Source organism: Girardinichthys multiradiatus, chromosome 23 (assembly GCF_021462225.1).
Source record: "Girardinichthys multiradiatus isolate DD_20200921_A chromosome 23, DD_fGirMul_XY1, whole genome shotgun sequence".
NCBI lineage: Eukaryota > Metazoa > Chordata > Actinopteri > Cyprinodontiformes > Goodeidae > Girardinichthys > Girardinichthys multiradiatus.
This window is the reverse complement of record NC_061815.1, coordinates 30,221,309-30,243,384: the sequence shown is the minus strand read 5'-3', so window position 1 is coordinate 30,243,384 and position 22,076 is coordinate 30,221,309. Positions and strand designations below refer to the sequence as shown.

Below are 22,076 nucleotides of genomic sequence, written 5' to 3'. Positions count from 1 at the left end.
ACTTTTGATGGAGTTGTTCCCTAAACTCCTGCGTGCTCGTTTGTTTGGGTAAAGCTAAGACATCCTATACTGTTACTAATAAAAACAAAGTAATAAAAGAACACGGAGGCTGCGTAGCTTTTAGATGCCTGTACAGGGAGAAGCTCATCCGAATACTTCCGAAACTTCTGATTTCTTCTTCCCAGAACAGCAGTTTTATTCAGAAGCAAGGCGTGTACATTACAAATGTATGTTTGATTTCTTATCCGGAGCTGTCTGGCACTCTGACATTCAGCTGCTTTTTCAGCACTTCCTGTTTTTCCACTTTTGACCTTTATCTACAGACATATACACAAATATCTTTTTGTTGTAAGGCAGAAATCTTACATACAGAAATATCCTCTTGTTGTGAGGCAGGAATCTTGCAGACATATACACAGAGAAGTCTGTTAGCAGGCCTCTAAGTTACACAATACATTTTATTTCACACATTATTAAACATACTTGAGCATAGCAAAACAGATCCTATAAGCATAGCATGAATATTTTCCAACACTTTCTGTTTGCCACTTTTCCACACAACCCAGATTTTAAGATTGCCCAATAAAAAGCTATTGAGTCAACAGCTTCTACCTCCTAAGCTGTCGATCTCTGCAGCTCCTCCAGAGTTACCATGCACTTATTGGCTACTTTTCATGCTCTCCATGCCTGGCCTGTCAGTTTAGGTGGACAGCAATGTTTTTGTAGGTTTGCAGCTGCCATGCTCTTTCCATTTTCAGATGATGGATGGAACAATGCTCCCTGAGATGTTCAAAGCCTGGAATATTGTTTTAGAACCTAAGCCTGTATTCAATTTCTCCACAACTTTATCCCAGACCTGTTAAAGGAGTTTCTTTGTCTTGGTGATTCTGTTTGTTCACTAATGTTCTCCAACAAATCGCTGAGACCTTCACTGACCAGCCAGATTTAGACAAAATTTAAATGACACACTTCTGGACTCTTTTTACTAAATAGGCAACTTCTAAAGGTTACTGGTTGCGCTGGATTTTATGTAAGGGTATCAAAAAGAAGATGCTGAATTAAAATGCACACCACTCTTTATATTTTTATTTGTTTTATTTCAAATCCGTGTCTCAATCACATTCCACTTCACTATTATTTGATACTTTGTGTTGGTTTATCACATAAAATCCTAATAAAACACACCAAAGTGTGTGCCAAAACGACAAAATCTAAAAAGGTTCAGGCAGTATCTTTACTTTTGAAAGGCATTGTATTAAACAGCTATAATAATTATTAATAACTGTAATAATATTACTCTGCATTTTTTTTTCAGTGATTATTGTGTGATTAGATTACATAACCCAAAAATAAAAAAATAATTTATGAAGTAGCAAGTCAAATCAAGAACAAATAGCTAACCTGACACATTTTGTTAAACCGCTTAAAGAATTATTTGTTGATGATGCAAAATACTTTTACAACTTTAAAGTTGACAATTTAAAAAAAGAAGAGCCGTAAGGTTGTTTGCATGTATTTGTGTTGATCTCTTTCCTTATATTTGTTGTTTTAAACTTCCAGTGTTGAAAAGTGTTCAGTTCGCAGAGCTGCGACCGCCTATCTATTGTTGCAAAGGAAATCCTCTAGGTGGTGCTCTAACAATGACTTTAAAACTGATTTAATCAGAGGTGTATTTCTATAGTCTTTAAATACTTTTTACTATCTTGACTTACAAATAAAGTACTCATGACATAATACATTTATAATTAAGAAGTTAAACTTTATTGCAAAACTAATTGTGGGATTATTTCAATTGAACAGCCCTGCCTGTTAAAAATAGGCAGACAAAAAAAGCAAACTCTCCCATTCTCAAACATCTTAATTTTCCTTCTCAACACCACAGCTGTGCACAAAATCTCTCCAGGCTAATCATGAAGAACAGACTAAGATTACCTTGTAAATGTTTGCTCGTCACTTTGTGATACAACTTATTATTTACCTGCACTGTGCAAATCTGATAATTAGGCAATTATTAATGTAACGTTTGCATCTGAAGTGTTCAGTTTTTATCTCCAATCAGCTGTAATAAAGATAATCTCTAGGATATTTAGGAGGACTCAGAAATGCAACCAAAACTTGTAAAAATTAAATTTTGTTTTATTACATGTCTAGATGAATCAGATTTTGAATTTGGATCAAAAGTCCACATAAGATCATCTTGACTGAGATGATTTTAATCACAGCTAAAAAAGGCATATTGTAAAGTCTATTCTCTCTATTATGGTCACTTTAAGGATTTTGTTTTTCCCCATTCCTCCCATTTTGTGTGGTTTTACTCTTATCTCCTTCTGAAATCAAACTTTTTTTCTGCAGCTTTAGGTTCATAAAGTGTCTCTCACAGATAAACAGGTGTTTTCTATGTGAATAGCTCTCCAGTAAAGAGGATAAAATTAGTTTTAATTGTCTCATAAAGAGTTTTTACAATACTGGAATAAGTGTTGTAGACGCCCAAACTACTCCAGCCTCATTTATTTTCAGATTTTGTTTACTGGAAAACTAGAACCTCTAGGTAAAGACCTCCAGTGCATCTTGGCTATTAGTACATGTCGTTCTCCTAGCAGTGGGTGATGTTTACCAGTGGACTGTGTCCAGTCCCAGGTGCTGGCTGGAAGGATTTGGGAGAAGCAGGACGGTCCGTCCTGCAGAGGAATGTTAGTGGAGCTGAAATGCAAGTCATGTCACAGACGAATAACTTAAATAACACTAATGTGAGACTACAACCAAACTGTGAGATATGAATTTTATTATGAAGCTTTTTATACATCTTTACTTGGTGCAAAAAATATAGCTGGATTTTTTGATTCAGAATACAGAAATTAGTTTTCACTTTTTTTTATTGGTTAACATCTATTTTGATCACTATAACTGAGTGAAAAAGCCGTTAAAAACTGAAGCAGAAGTTAATGAAGAGGATCAACACTTAGTGCTTAATTCATAAATCCTTATAAGGTGATCGTGATTATCTATAAGAAGCTGTTGGTTGTTATAAGACCATGTAGCTCCTATCTGCAGTGTGCTATCTGTTCATAACATGACCTAGATGTAAAGGTACCAATTGTTCATAGTCAAATAAATATATAAGCTCTTGACCAGAAAACTGCAAGTTCGGTGTTTTCAATCAGTCCAGCTTGTCAATGTGTTATCTCTAAGTTCAGATACAATAAATCTAGTTTGGGGGTTATTGATTTACATCCGCAATGGGACTAGCAGCTGCGGTCTGATCATAAGGCCCACCCACAGAGGACAGGGATGAAGCACCACTCCTTAAAGCAGCTGCTATTAATAAGGCTATTAATATGTGGATAAAAAGGGAGGAGTTCTACAGTGTGTCTGTGCTATTTTGACTAAGGCAAGTCAAGGATGTCTCATTAAGAAGTCAGAAAAATACAGGAAAATATTTCCTTCTACGTGGCAGCAGCAGCTCAGTGCATTTAGGCATCTATGTGATGAAAACGACTTGCTAAAGTCCAAACAAGGGGTAAGAATGGGGAAGAAGGGGATTTAAGTGACTTTAAACATGTCCTGGCTGTTGGTTCCAGATGGGTTGGTCAAAATCGCTAAAAAACTGCTGATTTACTGGGATTTTCACCCACAACCATCCCTCAGATTTACAGAGAATAGTCAAAAAAAAAAGAGAAAACATCTAGCGAGTTGCAGGGATGTTAACACGAGTATCAGATGTCTGAGCAGAATGAGCAGAAAAGGCAGACTGGTGCCCCTCCTGACAGCTAATAACAAGAAACTGAGACTACAGTTCATTCAGAATCACAAAAATGGGCAATAACAGCTTGGAAAAACATTTGCCTGATCCAATGAGTCTTGTTCTTCAGTGATATTCAGACGGTAGGATTCGAATTTGGTGTGGTTCCAACCTTATCAACCGTTCAGGCTGCTGGTGGTAGTGTGGTGGACATTTTCTTGGCACTCTTTTGACCTTTCAGTAGCTGTTGAGGATTGTTTAAACACCACAGCCTATATGAGAATTGTTGCTGACCATGCTGATCCCCTTTTGGCTCAAATAATCCCAAACTGGCCTCTTGAATATGTGCCACCAAAGTCACAAGATCTCAACCCAACAGATAGAACACCTTTGGGATGTGGTGGGGAAGGAGACTCAAGTCATGGATGTGCAGCTGACAAATCCGCAGAGACTGTTTGACGCTATCATGTTATTATGGACAAAAAAAAAACTCAACAACAAAAATTTAAAGCAGTTCTGAATGGAAAATGGGGCACAGTACTAGTAAGGTGTGCCTAATAAAGTGGCCGATGGGTGCATTTAAAAAAAATAGAATTTATAGATAAAGACAAATCTAGTTTGCATGCAAATTTATAATGTGTTCTTCTACATAAACTGACAGTTAAACATGCTTACTGATTGCACAGCATAAAAAACATCTATCCTGTCCATCATCCTACAGTTTTGGTCTAACTAATCAAGTTTCATAAAAGAAACCCTTCATTAAAAGCAGTCTCTGATATTTTCAGTATTTGTTAAAGGTTATGTTCCTCACCTCAAGAGGCTTCACTTCGTCAGCACCTTTATATTTATTATTTATTTATTTTTATTATTGTCATAAAACAGCAACAGGATGTAAGTTTATCTCAAAGAACGTTTGGTCTACAGCCTTTGTGGGAGATTCATTTCGTAATAAAACACCGAAAGGAAAGTTAATGAACAAAGGTGAACTAATCAATTGTACTCTTGAAATTATGTAACAATCAAATTAAAATCGGTGATGGCCTGCATAGTGATGCCTGCTCACTGAATGTTAAATGACGAAAACAACAGTAAGCTTTCTTTCTCATTTTTTAGCTCATGAATTGACGGATGAGAACTTCTTTTCTTCCAGCAAACTGAAAGTCGGAACAATGACCTTAATATGGGCTTATTGATTAGTCAAAGGTTTGTGAGTTTTATCTACAAAAAAGATAACATGTTTTTTAACAGGCCAAGCTTCTCAATAATTACATGACAAAAACAACCAATGATTAATTGGCATTTGTATTATCGCTAGGCAAATCCCACAAAATATTCTATATATTTAAGTTACTTCGATGCAAAAGTGAAATATTTCCAGAAAAGCCATCAGAATTTAGAGGGATCCGTTCAGATCCAAGTTGGATTCAAAATACTGTCTTTTTTGCATATGTGAGAGTCAACGCAGCAAGGAAGAGATGCTGCTTTAGATAAGGCTGTGCTTTACAGTGTGTGTTCAACTTTTTGTTTAAAATGGTTAAAAATGTAAAAATAGAGGAAAAGTATGAAGTCAGACACGACAGATTGATCACTGATAACGGTACCGAGTTTTTATTTTATAGTGTTTATCATTTGACAGGTAAACTCAGAGGTTATTTTTATATAATTTATTCAAAGAATAAAACATTACTAAATAATGTAACAAAACTGTATTTTAATGCCGTTTGAATGCATTTAAACAAATTCCACAGTAATTATTTTTAAGTAAAAAATATTGTTTTGTTTGAAGAGATTTAATCATTATAAACATTTTGACCTGACAAATACGCAGCCCAACAATTTCCAATCAGATTTATTTCATTAACCCTCCTAAACGAATGTGATAGCCACAGAAAAACGCTCTGGCTCTGTTTTCTTTGCTTTAACCTTTGTGATACGATTAAACACAGAACATGAAGAGGTTAGGAATGCTGACGTTAAGCTAATGTTAACATTTCCATCAACTGTTAGAATTTATTATTATTTTAGAACATTTTCAAATAAATTGGATATAAAATTGTAGTTTTTCTTCTATGAATTTGATTTCTTCTATAGAGAAGCGGTCAAAAGCTTAGAAACTCATTTTTTACATGAGCAGGTGCTGAAAGCTCTAGTTTTCATGGATATATTTTAAATCAGTTTATATATAATATTTTGAATCTATCATAAATTCAAATGAGAAGGTTTGTGATATCTGTAGGAACATTTGTTGCAAACTTTCTCCACTGACTCACAATTTAACAGCAGAGCTTCTCAACCAATATTGTTTTTTATTCCATTTGTGACTACATTTTCTCTTTACCAATCAGGCATTACATTATGACCATTGACAGGTGTAGTAACCCTGATATCTTCATCATGACATCTGTTAACAGGTGGTATATATGAGGCAGCAAAATAACATTTTCACCTCAAAATTGACACAGGAAAAATTGGCAAGTGTAAGGATTTGATCAAGTGGTGACAGCTATAGATGATTGGATCAGAACATCCCCAACACTGCAGCTCTGGTGGAGTCTTCCTAGTCTGCTGTGAGGAGTATTTATCAAAAGAACCAGACACACGTCAGCCTGTGTGGTCCAACATGCGAGGGACTGTAGCTCAAATTGCTAAAGACGTTCTTGTTGACGCTCATAGAAATGTACCAGAATACACAGAGTTGCAGTTTGAGCTGCATATGGTCAGCCAGGGCGCCCATGGTTCAAATCGCTGCCGAAAGCACCAACAATGAGGGTCTTCAAATAAGGACGAAAGCGGCCTGGTTTAACAAATCATGTTTTCTCATACATCCAATGGATGGTTGAGTTTGTCTGAAGAAGACAAGCCAGTGGAGGTAATGTGACACTTTGAGAAGTGTTATGCTGGGGAACCTAGGGTTACTTTGACAGGGCCAGGCTAAGGTTGAAGAGGTGCTGCAGAATCCCACAGAGCTGCTCTGCACAGGCCTTCAGGACTCTAGTCTATAAGAAATGTTTTGTTTTTTTATGTATTCTAACTTTTTGACAATATTTCCAGACTGCCCATTTTGGTGTTTTGACACCCACAACCGGATCCTGAGCCCAACTTTGGGAACCAGTGCTTAAAAATAACCATCACTGATTCATTAAATTAATATCTAATTTTCATCTGCTGCATTTGTTGCGAAGCATCTCTTCATTTAGTTTCTTACTGGACCCAAAACTATTTTAAATGATAAAACCTTTTAAATACTTGTCTGAAGGTAAATGTTTGTTAATGAATAAATAAAGCGGGCTGTTAATATCTGCATAGTTAATTATAACAGACAAATTTAAACCTTTAATGAAAATTAAATATTTAGTAGAATGCATATTGATGCATATTGTTGTACAGGACAATAAAGTCATCACTGAACTGGATGCAGTAAATTCTTTGAGCCTGATGATTATATTAATTCTTGCATAACTAATCCAGGATCTGACATGACAAAGATATTTATTCAGCACTAGTGGCCTTTATTTTTTGACAGTAGGCAGACAGGAAAGAAGGGTAGATTACTTTATTCAACAGACTCATGGTCCACAAGAAAACAACAACACGACATATAAAAAAGAGAAGAGAGAAAACAAAAAATAAACAAATGTGGCTAATGTCGCCGGGTCCGGGACTCGAACCCGGGACGGCCGCCCCAAGGACCACAGCCTCCGCATATGGTCGCACGCTTTAACCCCTTCACCATCAGCGCCGCGCCCCCAAAAAACACTTTTAGGAATAGAAAGCAAAGCGTATTTAATTTGTAAGTTACATAGAAGTTTAGATAAAAGGTTTTTTTCCGTGAAGATTTTTACAGTTTATATAATTATATACATGTAGGCTCTTCTTCAACATGGGTCTTCATCCCTCCCTACTACACCATTCAATGTAGGAGCCGGCGTAATTACGTACTCTGAAAAAGAGAATAGAGACACTGAGGGTTAGAGTGTTTATCTTTAGGAATGTATTAAGGAATATTAAAAGCGCAAACGAAAGCTTTTTTACCTCACATATCCGAGTTTGTTGACTTTGCTTATGGCCTCTGCTGATCTCTTTCCTGATCGGCAGTAAAACACCAGCTCAGGAGCGTCCAGTGCAGGTTTGGGGATCCCATACGTGGCCTGGAAGGCTTCTGGGTTCATTTTGAAAGCAGCCTCGACGGTCCCAACTGATCACAGAAGAGGAGAAAGCAACAACAGCAGATCACTCACATAGTCCGGTGGCATTAAGAGCGCCATCTTACACAAAAGATATAGATATTTACTAAATTATAGTGAATGATCTCTTACGGGCAATGTGAATGGATCTGGGGATACGCCCTTTATCCACCTCGTCTTTCTCACGGACATCAATCAGAATCAGATCTTTGCTGTTGGCCAGAAGAGCCTTGAGTTCCTCGTAGGTGACTAAAATACAAGAGTAGATGGTTTTTGAACAAACACCCAGAGAAGAAAGCACAGACCAGTTTTTAAAGTTATATATATCTATACTTAATAATTTTCAGCTAGTGTCTGCAGACATCCTGAGCTCATATGTGCTCAAACTGGAGAAAAATGTTAAAACATTGGTGAGGATGATAAAAGCCTGGAAATCAATGTTTAAAACAAAACATAAAAACCCTGCAATCAAATTCCAGTTATATATATATATATAAAATAAGAAATAACAAAAAGTGTGTAAAACAAATTGTAAAAAGCATGAAGGAAGCTATCAGTTTGACCTCATCTACACTGCTGTCACTGTGAAATACGCATAAATGTCATAAACTATTATCTACACATTCTATCTGCCTTTGTGTAACATTTATGACATATTCATACATATTTGCAAATCATTAAAGTATTAACAACTAGGATCCCTCACAGTATTTTTGAATTAAAACCAGAATTGAATTATTTTTGCCTTTTAATTCATTTTCAATGAACCAATTAAAAAAAATATTTTAAATCAATGCTATTTAATTTTAAAATTGAGATATTTACCATACCCTTAGTAAAAAACACTAACCTGGCTTTCCCATATCGGTGTGTACGTGAAGCTGTGGAGATGAATGAGTGATCTCTGCTCCGTTCTCTTCTTCCACACCTCCGTTTTTATGTCATTTGGTGATAAATAATTGGCTGAGGTTCAGGCAGTGGGCAGGATCTGGCCTTGAAGACTCAGGTAATGAGCCAATAATCATGTAAGAGCATCGGAGTTGAGCAGAAGTTCAAAATACAAATCATTAGAGTCTCTGTCTACGTTTCAAGCAATGAATTATCTATTAAAAGAATTTATGACTTACTCATTGAAACTGAGATTTACAAATATTTTTGTTCTAAAATCAATAAAGAAAGTTTAAAACTACATCACGGTCTTTTGTTTATGATCAGGTTAGCTCTTGTCAGTGATTACATCGATGGATTTAGTCCATCAGTGTAATTCCCCCCAGTTTGTGACATCGTTTTCAGTGGTGTTGTTGCATTAAAAAACATAAAAGAAAAGCCAACAAAACACTGTATTATGTTTAACAACATTAATTATGTGTTTCTTATTTTTTTTTAAATGCAGTTTAATTTTACATTCTTCCTTAATATGTCTTAAACATGATAGTGAAACTGTATTTACAAGATATGTTTAAGGTAAAAGTAAAAGATGAAGAACAATCATTTAAGATCATAATCATCCGTCTCTTATTTTAAGGACCACATGATATCAACCTGTAACTGTCCAAAATCCAACCATGATCGATTTCTGGCAGGTGAGAGGGAGGGTGCATGCACATGGAGAACATGCTAACTCCAGGTAGAAAAACCACATGCCAGGATTTGAATCCAGGACCTTCTTCATATTAAGGTCATATTAAATATCAGCCATGATCAGATGAATAGTGCCCTTTGTTTTAATAAGCTTCTGAGACTGTTTAAAGACTCCTGATTACACGCTCTGCTGCCACACTTCATTAAAAGTTTCTTGTTCAGTTTCCAATTGTTTCGCAGTGACAGAATCAATAAACTTGGGACATATTAGACAAAGCAACCGTAGAAGGCCTACTTGACATTATACCTTTGTTCATCACCTGCAAGTACTTTTGTTCCTGTTACCTAATGCACAAGTTACTGCTGGTAGTCCATGATCTTTTAGGTGTTTGTTGTGGTTTCCTAGGCCACTCGCTCCATTATCTCAACTACACGGTTTTATCGCAATGAGACCTGGTCCACTGCAAAGACATTTTCTTATGTAGTGTCAGACTCAAACTATTGTGTGATTGGCAAGAAATGTAAGATGGGCGTTTTTACCACAATGACGGATGCTGCAGTTGGAGGGACCTAAGAGAGCATCCAAAAAATGTCCTGAAATGCATCCAGTATAAAATGTCCTGGCCACAAAGACCTTGAATTAAAGACATTTTTTTTTTTACTACACTGGTGAGAGAAAATGTAAGTGTAAATTTATTTTCCACAAAATCTTCGTCTGCAATCAGGAAAATATCTTTGTCCTCTCTTGTGGTCAGTAATCTGAGACCTCTTAGCCAAGAACAGTTTACGACATCACATGAAGTATTGACGGTATTTTTCTCCTTTTATAAAAAGGTCGTCACATAATTCAATGCACACTAATTTCAATCTTTAGCCACACAGATTTTTAAATTGACATCAGAATTCAATATGATCCCATTTTAAAACTATTTTTTTAACTGGTAACGGCCCTAAATAATGCGGCATTTGACCCTTTTCTATAAATGATAATGAATTCTTATGTTTTGATATACTTTTTATGCCAATTTCCATGTTTGTGGTTTAAGGACCTAGGAGGATTTTCTGGGGCCCGGTGTGAAAAACGTCTCCAGTTTGTTAAAGTTTGGAAAACATTCTTGCTCAAAGATTAATCTGACAACATATTGTTCCCATAATGTGTCCAAACATCCTCTTTCTCCAACGGAGGGACATCTCAGACCAAAGTTCAGTACTCTTTAGTCCTCATCAGTAAAAGTAAATGCGCTGTTCATTTTGTTAAGTCTCTGTATTGGTTTGTTAGCTGGATTATTAGTTATATTCATAACCATTAACATGTTAATATACACAGCTCAAAAAAAATGAAGGGAACACTCAAATAACACATCCTAGATCTGAATGAATGAAATATTCTCATTGAATACTTTGTTCTGTACAAAGTTGAAAATGCTGACAACAAAATCACACAAAAATCATCAATGGAAATCAAATTTATTAACCAATGGAGGCCTGGATACAAAATTAAAGTGGAAAAACACACTAGAGGCTGATCCAACTTTGATGTAATGTCCTTAAAACAAGTTAAAATGAGGCTCAGTATTGTGTGTGGCCTCAACGTGCCTCTATGACCTCCCTACAACGCCTGGGCATGCTCCTGATGAGACGGCAGATGGTCTCCTGAGGGATCTCCTCCCAGACCTGGACTAAAGCATCCACAAACTCCTGGACAGTCTGTGGTGCAACGTGACGTTGGTGGATGGAGCGAGACATGATGTCCCAGATGTGCTCAATCAGATTCAGGTCTGGGGAACGGGCGGGCCAGTCCATAGCTTCAATGTCTTCATCTTGCAGGAACTGCTGACACACTCCAGCCACATGAGGTCTAGCATTGTCCTGCATTAGGAGGAACCCAGGGCCAACCGCACCAGCATATGGTCTCACAAGGGGTCCGAGGATCTCATCTCAGTATCTAATGGCAGTCAGGCTACCTCTGGCGAGCACATGGAGGGCCGTGCGGCCCTCCAAAGAAATGTCACCCCACACCATTACTGACCCACTGCCAAACAGATCATGCTGAAGGATGTTGCAGGCAGCAGATCACTCTCCACGGTGTCTCCAGACTCTGTCACGTCTGTCACATGTGCTCAGTATGAAGCTGCTTTCATCTGTGAAGAGCACAGGGCGCCAGTGGCGAATTTACCAATCCTGGTGTTCTCTGGTAAATGTCAAGCGTCCTGCATGGTGTTGGGCTGTGAGCACAACCCCCATTTGAGGACGTCGGGCCCTCATACCATCCTCATGGAGTCGGTTTCTAACCGTTTGTGCAGACACATGCACATTTGTGGCCTGCTGGAGGTCATTTTGCAGGGCTCTGGCAGTGCTCCTCCTGTTCCTCCTTGCACAAAGGTGGAGGTAGAGGTCCTGCTGCTGGGTTGTTGACCTCCTACGGCCTCCTCCACGTCTCCTGGTGTACTGGCCTGTCTCCTGGTAGCGCCTCCAGGCTCTGGACACTACGCTGACAGACACAGCAAACCTTCTTGCCATAGCTCACATTGATGTGCCATCCTGGATGAGCTGCACTACCTGAGCCACTTGTGTGGGTTGTAGAGTCCGTCTCATGCTACCACGAGTGTGAAAGCACCACCAACAATCAAAAGTGACCAAAACATCAGCCAGAAAGCATCGGTACTGAGAAGTGGTCTGTGGTCCCCACCTGCAGAACCACTCCTTTATTGAGTGTCTTGCTAATCGACAAAGATTTCCCCCTGTTGTCTATTCCATTTGAACAACATCATGTGAAACTGATTGTTAATCAGTGTTGCTTCCTAAGTGGACAGTTTGATTTCACTGAAGTTTGATTTACTTGGAGTTATATTGTGTTGTTTAACTGTTCCCTTCATTTTTTTCAGCAGTGTACACTACCTTGATTAATATTTGATTTACACCGATTTCATTAGCAGGTAATGGTGATTTTCTCAATCTTCAACTAATGTGTGTACATAACTTATGACTTGATAATAAACTGTAGCATGGAAATAAACTGAACTGATGGTCTATTTAACCAATGATATGAATTATTCCCTGAGAAGGTGAAGAATTTACCTCAGGTTGATAAATAGGTTGATTAACTGACTGATAACACAGTAAATAATTCAACATATCTAAATTCACATTTTTACAAAGAAAAGATCTGACTGGGATGTGGTGGTGGCGCAGAGGTAAGAATGCCTGACCCATGTTTAAAGGCTTCGGTCCTCGTCGCAGCTTGGAGCGGGTTTGACTCCAACTCCAGGCACATTTTCTGCATGTCTTCCACCTCTCTTCACCCCTTTCCTGATGACTTACCGAAGGAAATAAAGGCCACTAGTGTTGAAAAAAGAAAAGATTTGACTGTTTCAAAAGAGATTTTCTAGTGATGTATATTGTATTCGCATCCATAAGCCTTGAGAAATTGGATCATAATAAAGCTGATATTTTGGTAACATTTTAGCTCTCCTTTCCCCAACAATTCAGCATAAATCCGGTTGAGAATAAATCATGTAAATCCACAAATACTGTCAGCATCACGACAGGTGAGACTTAAAATAAATACGAACTGAACTGCTAGGGTTAGCAGATGAACAGAAGGTAAGGTACGTGCTCTTGCTGAGGTCAGAGGTCATCTTTGCAGGGGTTATTGAACATTTACAGCTCTGATTGTGTACAGTCTGTGGTTACAGGCGTCATTCTTTCACATGTTTAAACACTGATTTATCCAAGTTTACAGTCCTAATATAGTGGTGTTACTTTGGACTCTATCCTATTGGCCTAATATGCTGGCTGTTAGATGCAATCTGATCAAGACAAATTATGTTTTAATTTTCTGATTAAAATGAGCTGTCTGATGGAATTTAAACAACAAAAACTACAATAAGTGGAAGTCAGTGGCAACAGGCCTATTCAGATGATTCCTCATCATGGTTACTTTCCCTGCTGAATTACTTTAAGCTCAACAGTTTACACTGGTATACTACTTTTAGAAGATGTTTTATACACAATTTATTTAAGCAATGACCATCAAAGACAAGTTAGTCTAGTTCAAAACATATTAGGATTAATTAGACCCTAAATCTACAACTTAGATCCATGGTAGCACAAAAAAACCCACAGTCACATACATTGTGGTGTAGAATATGTTTGACAGCGTACTAGAAACACAAAATTATTGCAGTAAAAGAAGCGAACTTTAGTCAGCACAAATACTTTCATTTCTGGCCTGTGTTCACAGCCAGAAGGGGAAAAAGCATTCAGATCTCAGCTCTCGTGGGCTCATTACTCTCAGCTTGACCTTTGACCTGTTGGAACAAAATTGTGAGTTTTAATAAAGCTAAAAGCCGATCTATTCCAGGTTGTCAAACAGCACACTTACCTGAGCAGAATAGCACCTGACTTTAGGGACAAATTTCCATGTCGTCACTCTCCACAAAGACTCTCTGAGGGAGGCTGATAACTCATGAGTGTCACGTACCTGACAAACACATAAATCGTGTTTGTTTTTAGCCTTTCATTTTAAAATGAATATCATGAAATAAAATAGAAAAAAATAAATGAAACCACCTTCATGTGTTGCAAGCAGGCCTTTCTGAAGTCCATGTTGCTGCTGCAGCTCACTATGCTGATGGTGGAACTGAGGATCACCTCAGCAGCTGACTGCAGCTTCTCTTGTTTCTTACAACACAAACACAAACTAAATGATAATCATTCATGATGATTCACGTCATGTTTTGTGTTGTTACAGCAGAACACTTCCAAGGTATTTTATTAGGATTTTAAGGGATTATCAAACACAAAGTAGTGAAAGTAGTAAAAAGAAAGAAAGAGGCTGTGTTGACTAGATTAAGTTTTTAGCAACACTGAACACAAAACATCCACAGTAAAACCAGGTGGTGGCTGGATCATGCTGTGGGAATACTTTTCTTAAGCAAGGGCAGGGAAGAAAGTAAGAGTTGATGGGAAGATGGATGGAGCTAAGCAGGCAGTCTTGGAAAAAAAACCTGTTAGAGTTGAGACTGGAGCGGAGGTTGGCCTTCCAGCAGAAAAAAGACCTTAATCATGGAAGAGTATGAAAACTGATCTTCAGAGATCCTCCAACCTGACTGAGCTTGAGCTTTTTTGTAAAGGCAAAACGTTCAGTCTCTTTATGTGCAAAGCTGCTAGAAGGGTATGAAGCAAGTAGGGTAGAAGGGGTATGAGGCACTGTATATTTTTTTATTTTATTAACTAGATTCCTGTTACATTCCTGAACCTAATAATGCCACATATAAAGCTCCAAGTGAGATATTAAATAAAGAAGAATGTCTGCCTTGCCTTTTTTCTTTGTTTTGAATCTTTCATTGTGTTGAAAAGTTCATCCTGCAGAGCTGATGTGACGGCCTGTCTGTTGTTGCTTAGAATATCCTCCAGGTGGCGCTCTAACAACAACTCACCAGCTGCAGGAAAACCAGAGGGTTCAGTGGTCACTTGTTTGTAATACATTTTGTTGTTAGGCTTTTCTCAAACACATTTTTAAAGGAGGTCTTCTTATTTTTCTCATTAGAGTTACAGCCTGAGGGAAATTTATGAAGGCAAGAAAAAATAAAATAAAGTAAAATACAAATAAACCTGTTACTGTGATGATTATTTCTCACCCAATATATCCGTAAAGTCGGAGGTGAAGGGGTCACTATGCTGTAAGAAGAGGCAGACTAGGAGACTCTGCTGAACTGGGAGATGACTGGAATCCTGCCTTGGATCATCCCAGTTCTCTTGCTCCACAATGTACACAACTCCACCCTCGTGCACCTGATCCCCATGGGATGCTGAAACATTCAAAACACAAAATATATATTCAAGAAATGACAGTGACTAACATTCTGTGAGAAAATCACACTTTAAGTTCAGGTAAGAAACTAATCGTAGTGTTCTGGTTCTATAAGCTCAGTACATATTTTATAGAGGGAAGAGTTCCATCCTTTGGATCTCAAATGTTTCCTTTTATACAACATATTTGAGAAAATAAAGGTAACAGAGACTCATCCTCCCAGCATCCAAAGAAAGGGTTTGTCGTTTTCCATATCGTAATACATTGGGAAAAAAACCCATTAAAACCATTAATGTTATTTAATTATGATTAAATAGCCTATTTTGTGTCATGATGTGAGAATAATTCACTAATTAACTGTACTACACTGAACTGCAGTTTCCTGCATGTGCCACAATGATCAAAAAGGCTGACATTTATCAGTTTTAAAGCTTTGGCCATTTAGTTTGTGATCTAATTGACTAATAAGCAAAAAAAGGACATTAGCAAAAACCTTTTGTGTCTTACCCTCTTTGTGGAGGGTGTCAATAACTGTCTTCTGGACAACTGTCAAGTCAACAGTCTGAAACAGGCAAATTTCTCCAGTTCAGAATAATTTACAAAAATAAAACATATTAGCAAAACAAAGAAAAACTATTTAGCCTGGTTAATTGGTTCGGGGGTTTAACTACAGTCTGTAGGGAAAATATCCACTTTTAATTATTAGCTAATAGTGAATGTTCTGTAAACTTTATCTCAAATCAGCCACTATTAATCTGACCTTAAGTACGAGTTGAAGTATGTGCTTGGTTGCACATCAAAATGACTAACCAGATGGAGAACGCAATGACTTTGGTGAGTAATATTTTTCTTCATTTTACCATATTTCGACAACTACTGGATAAGGAGAAACCAGCCCTGGGATGATTGTAGATACGCCTTGTACACCTTTGTCCATTTATTACGACAAACTAACATGAACAAATTACTCTAAGACAGCAAACACTGCTCAACATCAGCATCCTGGTATTTATATTGTGATGTTGTAGCTACACTAATATAACTTAGGCAAATGAATCCCAGCTCCTCCGAAAACTACAGTTTTAACCAGAAGGTAGGGAAAGTATCACTTAGAGTGCTGTTCTCACATCTTTTCTCTCCTGAATCTTTGTGCTAAGAACATTTTAGGAATTCAACACTTAAAAGTGCAAATAAACATGAGACTATTTTTACATCTCAGTTCAGTGAGTAGATTTGAAGCATCAACACAGAACAAAAAGCATAGTTTATTATCTGCTGCTGTTCCTTGAAATGTTTTTACTTCACTTTCTGTCATTTGTTTTTTTCTCATTTGATTTTAATTCAGCTTCTGGGATCACTTAGTTGTTTTTCTACAGCCTGTGCTTAATTCTCTCACAGCTGAACATGTGGGCTTTTATATGAAATTCCCTGAAGTCAAGAGAAAAACAAACCTGTGTTTTGTTATAGAAACTCTTTACAAGATAGGATTAAATGTTGTGGCCGCCCAACTTCCCAACCTCAATTTCCAGACTTTTATTGGAAACCTAACCCCTCCAGGTAAAGACCCACACTGCATCCTGGCTGTCGGTACATGTTGATCTCCCAGCGGTGGTGGTTGTTTACCATTGAAGGAGGAGCAGTGGATTCTGTCCAGTCCCAGCTGCTGGTAGTCCAAAGCAACAGGAAGGGTCTGGAAGAAGCCAGATGGAGCTGGAACTAGGATGTTACTAGGGCTGTATACCAACACTTGAAAGCATGGCAAGTCAAGGACGATCAAATTAAATCGGACGTCTAAATCGCCTTAGGAAACAACGAAAAACACCCAGTCTACCACAAAATATACCACTACATGTCCAAACACAGGGCTGCGCAATGGGTGCATATGGGTTGTTATGGCAACACACTGTATGCAGTTGGAAGGACTGCCTGGACTGCAATAAATGTTAGCTTGTTATCGAAGTACCGTGCAATCAGGCCGTCTATGCCTGTAGCCTATTTAGTGACACCGGTGTGTGTTTATCGAGCATAAACATTTTAGAAAGCTAATTTTAGAAAGGTGGTGAGCAGACACTGAACAGAAGCAACTTATTCAGTAACATCCTTTTGAGATGCAGGTAATGTTTGCTTTTTATTCCAGAGCCAGGACTGACTATTCATTATCTAGGTTCTATGTTTGCAGAAAGACATCAACACTTTTATTATTTGTTTATTTAATGTGAGTCATTTTGTAATCGCAATAGTCACCAACGTCATTGGATAACCAAGCAGATTTTATTATTTTGTTGTTTTACTTCTGATGAGGTTATTTAAGACACCTGAAAGCAGACTAAGTGGTAGGTTTACTGCTTCTACAAAAGGGACAAATGAGAGGATAATAAGAGTAGTGGAAGTCCCAGTCAACACAAAAACTCACAAAATTCAAAACCTTGTCACTTTGTCTTTTGCCATCTGGGTAAAAGATATCTTAAGTAAGCAGGACAGATGAGCAGGCGAAACCAAGTCACGCTTCTCTCATCTTCTATCCAGCTTCAGCTTCTATGTGTGCTTTATTTAATTTACAAAAAAATGCACTCCACCTTGTCTGGTCAAAACCAGGTTCTAACATTTACACTACAAATTATGACGCTTTAATTATTATTAAACAAGAAAGAAACCCAAAGCAGTGTGTGAAAAGTACCCCCCGCTTTGCTTCTAGAGAATGTAATGAGGAATTCGCAGCCAGAATAACAGATTAATCTGATCATGAGCAGGCTTGAAAACCTCCATAAAACCAGGAGCTCTGGAAGTTTGCTGGTCTGGAGAACACAGGTTTGTGTTAACACAAAGTCAAGGTGGAAAGTTATCAGCAATGACCTTAGAAAAGCATTGTTTGCCTGTCAACTTGGGAAGGGAGGCCATTCCCAAAAATATCTGTAATAAATTAGACTACACCGAGAAAGATTACTCGCACGTAGAAAATGATCCAAGAAGCAGATAGGGCTAAATTTACCCCCCAAAAATAGTTAAAACTCTGGAAATCCACGTCTGAGTCTACAAGCCTCAGTTGACATGCTAGTCTTATGGTTTTAGAATAATGTCCCCTAGACAGATCAGACAAAGCTACCAATGTTTCGTTAATGTGTAGTGCCATGTTAAAACTGACCACAGCATATCAGCACAAACACCTCATACCAACTGTCAAGCACGGTGGTGGAGGGGTGATGATTTGGGCTTGTTTTTTGGGACTTGAGTCAGCTATGAACTTCCTGACACATCAAAGCATTCGAAAGTGAAACGTAAGGACCTTTAAAGGTTTTTGGAAACTTGATAGTCAACAAAGCAACGAATGGCTGAAAAAGGAAAGGAAGGAGGTGTACTTCAGGAGGAAGGCTAAAATAGCAAATTATCACCTACTGTTATATAGTTCACTTCAGAAAAACAGGAGAAAAGTATCTTCCCAAAGTAATTTATCCAATGTTTTATGTAGTAGAAAAAAAAATAGGATTTTACTGCCAGCCGAAAATCAAGCCCCTAAATATTGAGACAAAACTCAACAGCTGGTCCTCCAAACATCAGAAGCCTGTTTTTGATGCCCGTTTCAGATGCCTGTTCCATGTCTTTATTGAGGCAAGAAAACATATAGAAAATTCAACATTCTGTAGCCCATTCGTCCTGTGTTGAAAGTCTAGCTTGTGTAACCCATTTGATAAACCCTTACAACTTTTTAATTAGTAAACCTCTCCACATAGACATCTTTTCACTTTTCGCTTTTCAACCATATTTTGACCTTGTTTAAACAGAAGGCAACATCAACTTTTCTGTCTTTTCATTTAAATCTGGCTTGCTATCAAACAGACCTTAAATTGCAATTAAAAAGGAAGGTCTTGAACAGTGTTTCTGTGCCATCTCATCAATACATCCGAAAAACTGTGCTTACTTGTGAGAAACAAATGTCCTTTTTAAGTTACTTGTTGCTGTGTGTGTGCTAGTTTTATAGATGTAACTGACAGAGTTTTGCACACAAGGAAGACTGGAAGTTCAACAGAATTGATGACCCTTGTTTTGTGTTCAAACCATGTATAGGAGCATGCAGTTATCCCTTTATCTACATATAAATAATAAAATAACTTCTTATTTTAGCTGTGACCTTTCTTTAACTTTGAATAGGGTGACTGGAAACATCTATAAGCACACCTGGTTACCAAAAAAGCTAGATGGCCTGTTTAGCTAATTAGCTCTGCTAGTTTTGCTAAACTAAACTATTTCTCTGACTCAAGATCGTGCATCAGAATAGTTGCAGCCCTTGTCACGTGACTAAATCCATAGGGAGTTTTTTCTTATTTTTAGGCAGAGTGCCATGGCCTTTAGTCTACAAGGTGTCCTCTTTTGACCCCGTTTTCCCACTGAAGGCACAAACCAGTACACCGGATGTCACCACGTGATTCAAGCAGCTTGTCAAGGTCGGCATTAGGAGGCAGAATTTGCGGTGAATCCACCACTTTAGACACTCACCTATTTTCTTTTAAAAAGAGATCAGAACATAACATGATCAAATCAGACAAAAGGATATTTGCATGCGAGATAGCTCTGTAGGCAAATTAGGGTGCTGCAGCACACAGGGGCTCAGCAGCGTAACAATCTGGGCACTGAGCTCTCCGAACAGGCCTTGATCCATGGCTTTGGGTGGGATGCTGAGTGGGAACCTTTCTCCGACGACAGGATGTCCTCCCTGACACCACGGTCCTTTCTGATTGCACCATGGAGCTCTTTGAAGAAGAAAAAAAATCCCAGTTTGTTCTCAGCTGTGACTTCACTGTACCTGCAGGAGCAGCAGTACTTTCAACAAACCTTTTCATTGGGTTAAAAGAAAAATGACATATCTGTTAGTCTACACAAAACAATACTGACTGTGCAGAACAAGTGACGTCCAAGATCAGAGGTGGAGGGACGGCTAGGGTAACTTTACTTTTCAGGAAAACTCTGCAGGAATAAAACCAAGGAGCAGTTATTAAAGTTTATACATTTTAACAACTTTTTTTTTATTAAGTTCCTGGTGAAATTTCAGATATAATAAACAAATAAATTAATGATTGAACAAATGGTTATTGCAATTACAGTACGTAAAAAAAACTACTACAAATATGTAATTAATCAGAGACTAATTGTATTATAACTACAATCCAATCGGAATGCATGCAACTGAATCAGAATCTCACTATATGATTTGATGGTCCTACATTAATTGGATTAAATATTTCTGGATATTATTTGGATTTGTTTGTCTTTGGAAATGCCTTGATATGACATTTGTTGTGATTTGATGCAATATTCATAAAACTAAACAAAATCTGTTATTTCTTCTAACAAGGCTCTAAAACAGAGAACTAAACCAGCCTGTGATGTTGATGTCTTACCTAAACTCATGTTGTGATTTCTGTTCATGGAGTTTAAATTTTAGGTGGATTCTTATCTGTCCAAAAAAAAAAAAAAAAAAAACACAAATTAGATTTTTCTCACCTTGACAGCATATAGTTTAAAGGGGGAAAGATCACTACATACCCCAGCATTGGTCAAACTGAAAGTCTGAAGAAACGTCTTAACATGAGCCTGCCATTTGGACGAGTAACGTCCTGGAAAATGTATCTGCAAGAATGACATGATGTTTTTATCAAGGTAAACTGATAAACTAAACAAGCAAAATGTCCACAAATTAACAAACTTCCTTCAGAGGCTGATATTTTTAAGCAAATTAGAGTTTATCATGCTTAATAAGCTGCAAGTATTACCTGAAAAGTCAACAGGAACTGGAGTGATCCAAACAGATCCGTGAAGGTGCTCAGCTCCTCAGGATCCGGCTCAGGACAGGGCCCCACACCAGGAAACAGGATCTTTTTCAAATCTGTGCACGTCAAAGCAACAAAAACAGGTGACATAAATATATTCTGTGTCTCATTGTGTTTGGTCTTGTGTACATACCAGGTTGAAGGGCTTGCAATTCAACTCCAACACACCAGGGACCAGCAGCTGCAACTAGAGCATTAAATGACTATTAAACGAGTGTTTTTCCAGGTACATGAAGCTTTGTGTCTGCGTAATACGGTTAAAAAATATGGAAAATGGAGCAAATGTATAGAAAATAAATAAAAAAAATTTAATGTTCTTCCACTTTTCCTTTTTTTTTTTTATTCTACAATGTTCAATAGTCAAATTACAAGCATTGTCTGTGCATTTGACTAAATTAAATAAAAATGATTCATTAATTAATAAATGCAAGACTTAGCCTATGTAGGTCAGTACATCAATCATGAAACAGAATGATGCTAAGATTGAATTCTGACCCAGCCATGTGGTAAATAAACTTTATTATTATAATCTTTTTTTGACAACTTAAAATCAGCTTTACATTAACATATACAGTAGTGAGAACAAGTTTTTTTTATTATAGAATGCAAATGAATTACTTTAAAAAAAAATCACACAATGGGATTTTCTGGATTTTTGTTTTCGATTCAGTCACTCACAGTTGAGGAGTACATATAATAAAGATTAAAGACTTCTACATGCTTTGCAAGTGGAAAAACCTGCAATATTGGCAGTGTGTCAAACACTTGTTCTCCCCACTGTACATTAACACTTAGATTAGTCAAACCTGGACAAAATTATCCTACAGTAAATACAGACTCCTTTGTTTATCTGCATGTTTTCTTCATGAATAACTCTAAAACTATGAGCCCTGTAAAATGTATTTTATCTATTTTTCAGAGGCTGTTTTTCA

At 37.6% G+C, this 22,076-nt stretch overlaps 2 protein-coding genes across 6 annotated transcripts in view; both read right to left on the bottom strand.

The window, feature by feature from the left end:
- Window positions 1-7,281: 7,281 nt before the first annotated feature.
- On the bottom strand, window positions 7,282-10,824 carry LOC124860647 (thiosulfate:glutathione sulfurtransferase-like). Of its 2 annotated transcripts, XM_047354110.1 has the most exons (5): window positions 8,777-10,824; window positions 8,059-8,175; window positions 7,775-7,937; window positions 7,604-7,682; window positions 7,282-7,498 (listed from the first exon to the last, which is right to left on the bottom strand). In XM_047354110.1, the coding sequence occupies exons 1-4, from the start codon at window positions 8,787-8,789 to the stop codon at window positions 7,631-7,633; spliced, it is 345 nt and encodes a 114-aa protein (XP_047210066.1). In that variant the 5' UTR covers window positions 8,790-10,824; the 3' UTR covers window positions 7,282-7,498; window positions 7,604-7,630. The 2 variants fall into 2 exon arrangements, with proteins under 2 accessions (XP_047210066.1, XP_047210065.1); XM_047354109.1 differs by having other exon boundaries at window positions 7,282-7,682; window positions 8,777-10,807.
- A 2,672-nt stretch (window positions 10,825-13,496) lies between these two features.
- Window positions 13,497-22,076, bottom strand: part of zgc:195212 (DUF4554 domain-containing protein) — a 34,962-nt gene continuing 26,382 nt past the window's right edge. For 2 of the 4 annotated variants that reach the window (XM_047353850.1, XM_047353849.1), the window contains exons 3-14: window positions 21,278-21,331; window positions 21,088-21,200; window positions 20,861-20,944; window positions 20,716-20,771; window positions 20,210-20,281; window positions 19,872-20,067; window positions 16,892-17,069; window positions 15,150-15,320; window positions 14,830-14,951; window positions 14,080-14,190; window positions 13,892-13,990; window positions 13,497-13,817 (exon numbers count right to left, since the gene is read on the bottom strand). In XM_047353850.1, coding sequence (XP_047209806.1) covers window positions 13,770-13,817; window positions 13,892-13,990; window positions 14,080-14,190; window positions 14,830-14,951; window positions 15,150-15,320; window positions 16,892-17,069; window positions 19,872-20,067; window positions 20,210-20,281; window positions 20,716-20,771; window positions 20,861-20,944; window positions 21,088-21,200; window positions 21,278-21,331 — 1,304 coding nt within the window. In that variant the 3' untranslated portion in view covers window positions 13,497-13,769. Of the gene's footprint in view, window positions 13,818-13,891; window positions 13,991-14,079; window positions 14,194-14,829; window positions 14,952-15,149; window positions 15,321-16,891; window positions 17,070-19,871; window positions 20,068-20,209; window positions 20,282-20,715; window positions 20,772-20,860; window positions 20,945-21,087; window positions 21,201-21,277; window positions 21,332-22,076 lie in introns of those variants that run through there. The other 2 variants (XM_047353851.1, XR_007036371.1) reach the window with 2 other exon arrangements.